This window comes from Palaemon carinicauda, chromosome 26 (genome assembly GCF_036898095.1).
Source record: "Palaemon carinicauda isolate YSFRI2023 chromosome 26, ASM3689809v2, whole genome shotgun sequence".
In the NCBI taxonomy this organism is placed as follows: Eukaryota; Metazoa; Arthropoda; class Malacostraca; order Decapoda; family Palaemonidae; genus Palaemon; species Palaemon carinicauda.
The window spans coordinates 62,273,674-62,283,788 of record NC_090750.1 but is presented as its reverse complement, the minus strand read 5'-3'; the positions used below and the strand labels follow the sequence as shown (position 1 = coordinate 62,283,788).

The 10,115-nt window shown below is 41.3% G+C and overlaps 1 protein-coding gene across 1 annotated transcript in view; it reads left to right on the top strand.

Annotated features, from left to right (window-relative positions):
* Positions 1-973: 973 nt before the first annotated feature.
* Positions 974-10,115, top strand: part of LOC137619948 (uncharacterized) — a 41,977-nt gene continuing 32,835 nt past the window's right edge. The window contains exon 1 of the mRNA XM_068350229.1: positions 974-1,120. Coding sequence (XP_068206330.1) covers positions 1,009-1,120 — 112 coding nt within the window. The 5' untranslated portion in view covers positions 974-1,008. The remainder of the gene's footprint in view (positions 1,121-10,115) is intronic.

Sequence of the window (10,115 nt, the reverse complement as noted above, 5' to 3'; positions counted from 1 at the left end):
ATCTATATATATATATATATATATATATATATATATATATATATATATATATATATATATATATATATATATATATATATATATATATATATATAATGTACAGTATATATATGCACATATTATATATGTATAGATATACATATATATATATGTATATATAAAACATATACATACAAATGTATATATATATATATATATATATATATATATATATATATATATATTTCATGAATATATATATACCCATATATATAATTTTATATATATATATATATATATATATATATATATATATACATATATATATATATATATATATATATATATATATATATATATATATATATATATATATATATATATATGAACATGTATCACTAAACCTCGTGATTTCAATCTATCTAAATATCAAACAAAACTGCATTTAATACCGAATTCTTCCTTGGGGGAATGTATATCCCCTGGAAATTAATTTATGATGAATGATTCTGGCTGTATATATGAAAATTATATCAGCTCGAGTTAGCGAAGTGTGAAATGAGGCTCAGAGAAGGAAATGCTTATTATGATATTAAAGATGAAGAGAGAGGAGAAGATACCTATGATCAAACAGCCCAACAAACAAGCAAAGAGAGAGAGAGAGAGAGAGAGAGAGAGAGAGAGAGAGAGAGAGAGAGAGAGAGAGAGAGAGAGAATGGTAAATTTTATTGGTGATGCTAATACAGACTGGGAAGAGAGAGAGAGAGAGAGAGAGAGAGAGAGAGAGAGAGAGAGAGAGAGAGAGAGAGAGAGATAATAATCTCATTATTTATGCTGAAATTTATAGGTGATGCTCAGACACACTAGATAGAGAGAGAGAGAGAGAGAGAGAGAGAGAGAGAGAGAGAGAGAGAGAGAGAGAGAGAGAGAGAGAGAGAGTGTGTGTTAGGTCATTAATCCGATCCCATTGTCTCTTACATCATCAAGGGTGTGAAATTAGTCGCTGGATCGGGAATCATCCTCTCGAACATGTCGCTGGTCGTGCAAGGGGTGACCAGATCTCACGGTGGGAATTACACCTGTCACGCGACAAATGTCAGGAAGACATCTGCGTCAGCTCCCATGCATCTCGATGTTAAATGTGAGTACAGGTGTCATGCAATGTTGTTTTTTTAATTAATGTTAGAAATAGAATATATAAATACATTTTTGGTGTTTGTGTACATGCGTGTTTTTATATGCATTCTGTTGTACAATAGTACATATATATATATATATATATATATATATATATATATATATATATCTATATATATATATATATATATATATATATATATATATATATATATATATATATACATATCTGTTATATATATATATATATATATATATATATATATATATACATATAAATATCTATACATATGTATATATTTACATATATATATATATATATATATATATATATATATATATATATATATATATTCGCTGGGTGGCTCTTCTTTGTGGGTTATTTAGTACTCGTCGACATTTTGAATTATTTATTTAGTCTAAGGTCACTGGAAAAATTACATACAATGAGAAATTCATATGATGACAATTCTTCAATTAATAAAAAAAAACATATTTAAAGAAAAACCCTATTCACTACACATTTCAAACAACATTATTGGAAAACTCTATTGCTATAATTTCAGTAATTGCAATTCCTTTGTATTCTATTTCTTGCATGTTACACATTTTTATTAATATTTCCAATAAAGACCTCTGGTATAATAACTTGATTACAAAATTCGTAATACTAGGTGGGTGAATCCCTTGGTTCTGCTATATATCGACTCTTTAAGAAATAAGCACTAAGCATTAATAGACATCATTAAGTCATGAGAGAATTTCACAGAATAGTTATTGGATCTGTGGCATATTTTATCTAGCTTAATCCCTTACGAGCTCTATTTTCCCTCCTTAAATTGTGAAGACCTCTTGATAACATCTCTTACTTACAATTTTGTTTGTGTCCACTGCAAAGACCGTCCAGCTCTATCCCCTCATGGGCCACAGGCAAGTCCCTACCGAGGGTACGCCACCGTTAACACAAGCACACCCCTCACTTTATTTCATGTGTCCATATTTCATCATATTAGCAACCCTAATAGCTATTGTTATTTAAACAGCAACCCTGACAACCCTTTTTCGTCTCTAAATTTCAGAACACTGTGATGCTTACCTTATATTATAATTCCATCTTAAAGTCGTCGATGTGGATTCTCTCAAACAAGTCTGCTCCCGACGCCTAACACTGTTTGAAAGACCCACCTGCCGCTTTCCCAAGCGCTTGACAGAGGGGTGACGGGAGATGGACTGATGGTTCTATTGTTTTCTTTTGTTACTAACATATAAAAGGTGTCCCCATTATTATTGTTTCTGACGGAAACTTCCTCATTTTAATTTTCTTATTATTCTATAACATGTACGCCTCTATTAGTGACCCAATTTTAATTACAAATTTTGGATTTACCACGAACAGTCATTCAAAGTTGCGCAGGGAAAAGTGAGATTTCCCTGAGTGAAATTTCCCTGAGTGAAATTTCCCTGAGTGAAATTTCCCTGAGTGAAACTTCCCTGCGTTTACACCCGCCCCTTTGAAACCTCTTGAGCACAAGGGGGTTCAACACCTTATCGCTCTGTAACGCCCATTAGATCCGTCTCCTCCTTTAAAATTAAAACAAGCTTCGACAGCGGTCTGTCGTATTCCTTGCCCTCTCTCCTGACAGTCACCGTCCTCAACAAACCATCTTTCCCTACTTTGGTCTGCACTACTCTAGCCAATGGCCAATGGCAGTGTGCTTCATTCTCCTTGACCATAAGGACTACGTCTCCCACCCTGACGTTTCGTCGCTCTTTGAGCCATTTCTGGCGCTTTTGTAACCCCAACAGATACTCACGTTTTCAACGGGCCCGGAACTGCTCGGCCATATGCTGCACCTGCTTCCATCTCTGCTTAGAGTGGCCACCTATTGCAACGTCGCAGTCTACAGGTGAATCTCCCATGTTTAAAAGCTTGTTCGGTGTGAGTGGAACCGGGTCTCTACTGTCTGAGGTGACGACAGTAAGGGGTCTACTGGAACCGGGTTTCTACTGTCTGAGGTGACGACAGTAAGGGGTCTATTGTTAACCGTTGCATCCACTTCACAAAAGAGTGTGCATAGCCCTTCATAATCCAATTGCTGTGTCCCCAAGACTATATCTAAGACCCTCCTCACGGTACCTATCAACCGCTCCCATGCTCCTCCAAAATGTGAGGCGCCGGGAGGATTGAGAATAAATTCCATCCCACACCCGAGCAACTCATTGCGCACCTTGTTTCCTGCCAAGAACTCATAACTGGAGTCGAGAACTTTCCGCGATCCCACAATATTAGTGCCGCAGTCGCATCTAACTGTCTTGACCTGACCACGAAGAGCCAAAAACCTCCTGAAGGCACTAATGAATGAATCTGATGTGAGATTTGAGGCCACCTCCAAGTGTATGGCCCTCATGTTCAAACAAGTGAATATAACTCCCCAATGCTTCATCTGTGCTCTGCCTCGTTTTACGAAGAATGGCCCAAAAGGGTCCACCCCGGTGCGATAAAATGGGGGTTTCCCCGACTCCACACGATCAGGTGGTAGATCGGCCATTAGCTGCTCGATGGCTTTTCCGTGTGCCCTGTGACACCTGACACATCTACTCAGCACGCGTCGCACTGCTGCATGGCCCTTAATTACCGAAATTTTCTCCCTCACCAGGCTCAAAACATGCATTACACCCATATGGTTAGAATGCTCATGATAATACTGGATCACCATGTCTGTCAAGTGTCCCTTATACGGCAAAATAATTGGATGCCTTTCACTTGGAGAGATATTTGCCGAAGATAACCTCCCTCCAACGCACAGATGCCCATTTCTCAGGAATGGTTTCAACCTTCTTAGGGAGCTAGAGGCCCTAATAGTTCCTCCCTTCTCAAGGCTCTATATCTCTAACTCATAATCAACACGCTGTGTTACCTGCACTACCACCGTCTCCGCCAAGCTAATAATTTCGGTGGACAAATGCATATCTAGCTCGCTGAGCAGCTGCCTGTGTTTATAAATAATGTACCTACCAAATAGCAACAACCAACCTAAAGTTCTAAGGAGCTTGATCCATCTGGAATAGTGGTGGATGATTTTATACATACCTGTTTGCCTGATGTCCATCCCAATCCTGAAACTAATTATTTGGTAGCCTCTAGTTCCTGTTGGTCTTATCTCACGCTTAACTTCTAATCCTTCCACACCATCTGACATTTGAGCTGGCTCAGTTGGCCAGAAACACTCCTCCTTCAACAGAAACTCCGGCTCTTTTCTCCACCTTTCAGACTGCTTGGAACGTGTTGCATCGTCTGCTGGGTTCCACTCAGAGTTAACGTACCTCCACTCTTTCTGATCACTGCCCTCCCTTATCATAGAGACACGGTTTGCCAAAAATGTCTGGTATCTGGCCTGATCATTCCTAATATATCGCAAGACGGTTGTTGAGTCGGTCCAATAATAGACCCCATCTACCCTGAAATCTATCATGGTCAGAATAGTGCTTCCTAGTCTTACGGCCAGTACCGCAGCACTAAGTTCTAGGCGGGGCACTGAAACATGCTTCAATGGTGCTACCCTTGCCTTTCCCATGATGAATCTGCAAGATACGTTTCCCCACGGATCCAAGACCCGCAAGTATGCCACTACTCCCAAAGCCATGACGCTTGCATCTGAGAACAAATGCAACTGTACTAGGGTGGCTGATTCCCATGGAATAACGTTCAGGCTTCTGGGCACACTTGTCCCGCTGGTCTGGCTCAGCCTCTTTGCCCACGCCTTGATACGGTCCGTAGTGTCAAGGTCCAACTCCATGTCCCAAGCTATCTTTAATCGGCAGAGGTCCTGCATGATGACCCTACCCTCGATTAAAACTGGCGCCAATATTCCGAGTGGATCGTAAATCGAGGCTATGGCTGACAACAGGTCCCGCTTAGTCCTTGGAACTGATATTAGCTCTACTTGGACACCCAATTCATCAGTGGCCAAGTCCCACTGTACTCCCAAAGCCTTTGTCTTATGTGACTCTGATCCCTCTATAAGCTCTGAGGTGCTCTTACTGTACCACTCCCTCGGGATCGATGACATAACCTCCACACAAGGGCTGCTGAACTTTGTCAATGTAAATCCCCCTTTCTTGCAGAGCTCCTTAACCTCTAACAAATTGACTAACAGTGCATCTTTGCGATCCTCGGCTCTCAAGCAGTCATCTACATAAAAATTGTTGGCAACTGTGAACCGTGCTTCCTCTGAAAATTCATTCCCAAAGTCGCTTGCCGTCTGTTTCAGCACGAAGTTTGCAATACTCGGAGAAGAGCAGGCCCCGAACAGGTGGACTGCCATTCTCCACTCTTTGGGTTCCTCGTCAAGACTATTTTCCCACCAAAAGAACCTGAGGTAATCCCGCTGATGCTCTGGTACCTGTACCTGATAGAACATAGTATTTATATCTCCTGTATAGGCAAATAGACCTCCCCTAAACTTTACCAACACGCCCAACAGAGAGTTCATCATATCAGGTCCCTGCAATAGTAGGTCATTCAATGATGTACCCTCCACCTTGCTTGCACAGTCAAATACAACACGGACCTTGTCTGGCTTGTCTGGATGTTGCACACCAAAATGACGAATGTACCACACATTTCCCAGGCTGGCTGCAGTCACTCGCTCAGCATAGCCTTTCTGTTGCATCTCTCTCATGAAGGCACTATACTGCTTAGCGTAGTTATCATCCTTCACTAGCTTCTTACGAAGGCTGTGCATACGGCGCAATGTGATGTCCCTTGTTTCTGGCAATGGCCCATGATTGCCACGCAGAGGCAATGGCACCTCGTAACTTCCTCCTACAGTTCTAACCCCTTTCTCTATTATCTCTAGCCATTTCCTGTCCTCTGCAGACATTTCCCTTCTGTTAGATGCAACATCGTCATACTCGCGATTATAACTCTCAACCAGCATGCGGTCTAACTCAAGGCACTTGCTTGTCACTTGGATCCTATTGACATGCTCTTGACACCTTTTGTCCTTTGCTCCACATACCACCCAGCCCAATAATGTTCGTATGGCATGGGGTTCATGGAGGCGTGTTGAATTAATAACTTCCCTTGGCTCAAGCAGGTGAGGCACATTGTTCCCAATTAATAAACCTACCTCAGCTTCTACCTCTGGGATGTAAATCTCTCGCAAGTGTGGCCAGCGTTCCAGATCTCCGGACCTGACCACATCACACTCATCAATTGGTATGCGAGGGGCACTCAACACCGGGGGGAGTGTAATGCAAGTCTTGCCCTCATAGTCCAATACTGACAATCACGAGACTAGGCTGCATGCAACTTCCCCTACTCCGTTGATGGTTTCAACATTCACCTTAACATCCTGCCTCTCAGTGCTGCCTAGGGTCTGCATTAAAGCTTCCGAGACAAAGCATGTGGAACAACCCATTGTCCAAGAAAGCCTTCGTGAAAACCTCCCTTCCTTCCCTTTACCTAATCCTTATCGGCACATCTGACATCCCTGTACCAATGCTACCTCCTCTAACTGCCCTGAACATAGCAATTTTGTCATGTGTTCCTTCCTCCTGAGCCACTAAGGCTCTATTTGAGCGCTCAGATCCTACCACTTCTACTTCTTGGACCACTTCTACTCCTTGGACCACTTCTACTTCCTGGTGTCGATGCAACAGAGTTGGGTGATTTCCCTTGCATATGTTACAACTTTTCCAGTTTCTGCAATACTGAGACCTATGACCGCTTCTCAGACAGCCAAAACAGAGCCCCAACTCCCTTATGGCTCCCAGTTTTTCCTCAGGTCCCATTTGAGATATTTGGTGGCATTCATCCACTATATGGGGTCCTGTACAGTACCAACATGAAAGCGGGGCAGTTCTGTTACATGAAACTTTCCTAGCCTTAGTTGAACACTCAGCCTTGCTTGGTGCTTTTCCTTCTCCTACCCGAGGGGTGTCTTCCCTTCTGCCCCTCTGAAATAGGTTCAAGACCCTAGCCTCTCCTTCAATAAAACTTACCAAATCATCAAACGACACAGTCCTCTTTTTTTTCTCAATAATCTTATCAGCAACTCTACACCATCGAGTCTGTACCCTAAAGGAGAACTTGCTAAGGATCAACCTCATTGTTTTTGGATTTTGTAATTCGGCAATGCCATAAGGGACGCACGAAACTGCATTCCTGCAGGTTTTGAGTGCCACCGAGTACTTGTCATACTCTTCCGCATTGTTTTCCCTTATATCTTTCCATTTAATGATCTTTTCCACAAACGCGGTGGCTATCTGTTCAAGGTTGCCATATCGCTCCTCCACCAACTTCCTTGACTGCTTATAGCCCTCTGAAGCTTCTAAGTGGATGCAAGATGCCACAAAATCATTTGGCATGCCTGTCGTGTATAAATCCAGATACCTCAGCCTTTCCTTATCATTCGTCAACTGGCTACTAAATACTTCATCAAATGAGCGAATTAACTTAAAATACTTTGTATGATCCCCATCAAACTTAGCTATATCCTGCTTGGGCATCAAGCTTTTAAGGCTGCAAGAGATTAGCGCCTGCATGACTTCCTTATTGCTCAAGTCCCTTTGGTCATTCCCGCCTAAGCAACAGCATCCACTTAACCCAATCTCGGGCGCTTCCGTATTCAAATGCATGGGTCTCTCACTCCCGCTTACATCAGGGTTTGTGTGTTCCCTTATCCTAGGGATGTGAGTTATTTCTTTTTCCTTCTCCTTCAGTTCTCTTAAGGCCTTCTCTTCTGCCTCCACTCCAGCTAACTCTGCCTCTAAACCGAGCATCTCCCTCTTAGATTTTAGCGCTGCTTCCTCTCGCTCTATGGCCTTTATCTCCATCTCCCTCTTAGATTTTAGCGCTGCTTCCTCTCGCTCTATGGCGTTTATCTCCTTCATCACCCGTAATTGTGCTGCCAACCTGGCTCTAGAAGCAGCTAATACACGTCTGCTCCCAGTAGAACTCGCGCGCGACTGCTGAGATCTCCCGGAAGCAACAGATTGCATACCAATGACTGATGCGCTATCCCCCAAATTTAAATGTCCTTCCTCTTGCCCAGGCTCTTCAGTGCACTCGCCTACCTTATGGCCCTGATTAACCCCACTATCCTGCCTAACCTCAAGTCCCTACAAAAACTCCTGTACCTCTACACCATCCTTCTCTAGGGCCTCACTTAGACGCTGACACAATTCAGACTTGTTCCCTCCTTTTGGGAGGCCTCTAACTTCCAACTCCTCTCTCAATTGCGCAACCTTTAGGGTCTCCATTCTCCTAGGCCCCGTTCCGGCACTCCCTATGAGCTAACAAAATTCCCTATTTGAATCGTAGCTGACCTAACCGATGAGTGGCCGAGAACCTGCACTACTCAATAAACACCACTAACAGTACCTATGTTGCGGCTGCCTAAATCCTCTAAGCCTAGAGAGCAATCCCTAAATGTATCAATGTCTCGTGTCCCAGTCTTCAACCTGAAATAACGCCTAAAGAAACAGCCCAGCCTCCTACCTGAAAGAACTCCTATTTGACATGTCCTACCCTTTACCTGAAAGATCTCCTACCTGAAATAACTTCTATTTTACATATCCCAGCCTTTACCTGAAATAACTTCTATTTGACATATCCCAACCTTTACCTGAAAGAACTCCTACCTGAAATAACTTCTATTTGACATATCCCAGCCTTTACCTGAAAGAACTCCTACCTGAAATAACTAAACCCCTCCTTGTTATACCTAAGTTCTAATACCATGCAGCATGCAGCAAACTAACATCTGTCAAACTGAGAACTCTAGTGACCATTGGCTTAGGATTACAGCGCCCGTAACTGACGTTGGAAATGGTTTCTTCATATAGATAATCCACAAATTAGTAAAGTTAAATTGGGTAACCGTAACGTTACGTGCTAAGTTCTCATTTGAATGGGTTCTAAATTGGACCTTCCAAGAAATATTTTCATGCCACACACAGAATAAACTTATGTATTAAAGCAAACCTGTGATACCATTAACCTAAACCAGTTATGAGGACCTATAGACGATTATTCCCAAACCAATACAGAACCAAGGAACCACATTACAAAAATTCCACAAGGTTTCCCTCGACGATCAGATATTACTAAATCAACTCGAAATACATGAATAATGACCTGAGAACCCAACATTCTGACTTTCTCCAAGTCTTAATGCACTACACACATCTGTTCCTGCTCACCTTCGAGATATTTGCCTTACAAATAAACTACTCAAGTTCAAATGCAAAATTCCCATGCTATTTTTAATTAAACATCAACTCCTCTGTCATAAAAAAAAAAAAAATATTGTCACTCCAAAAAATATTACACTACAGGACAATTTCCTCGATGAACTTCGTCAATATCTTATATTTATAAGATAATCACGCATTGCAACTTACGAACATTTAATCCCTCATAAATCTGGGTCCTGTGAATGAAATCTTTCACTCGTGTTGACAGCAACCAATCTTAAACATAAGCAGTTAATACCTAATTGCGCCTATTTATATTTTATTCTTCCTTCCACTTAGCTTGTTGCATGATGTCGGCAGACGACTTGTTATTTTTCTCAGCTTTCCAGAGGGACCACGTGCTCCTTCAGACTTCCACCCACGCTGTACCACAAAACGACACAAAATTTGACTTTCGCTGGGCGGCTCTTCTTTGTGGGTTATTTAGTACTCGTCGACATTTTGAATTATTTAATTAGTCTAAGGTCACTGGAAAAATTACATACAATGAGAAATTCATATGGTGACAATTCTTCAATTAATAAAAAAAAAAAAACATATTTAAAGAAAAACCCTATTCTCTACACATTTCAAACAACTTTATTGGAAAACTCTATTGCTATAATTTCAGTAATTGTGATTCCTTTGTATTCTATTTCTTGCATGTTACACATTTTTATTAATATTTCCAATAAAGACCTCTGGTATAATAACTTGATTACAAAATTCGTAATACTAGGTGGGTGAATCCCTTGGTT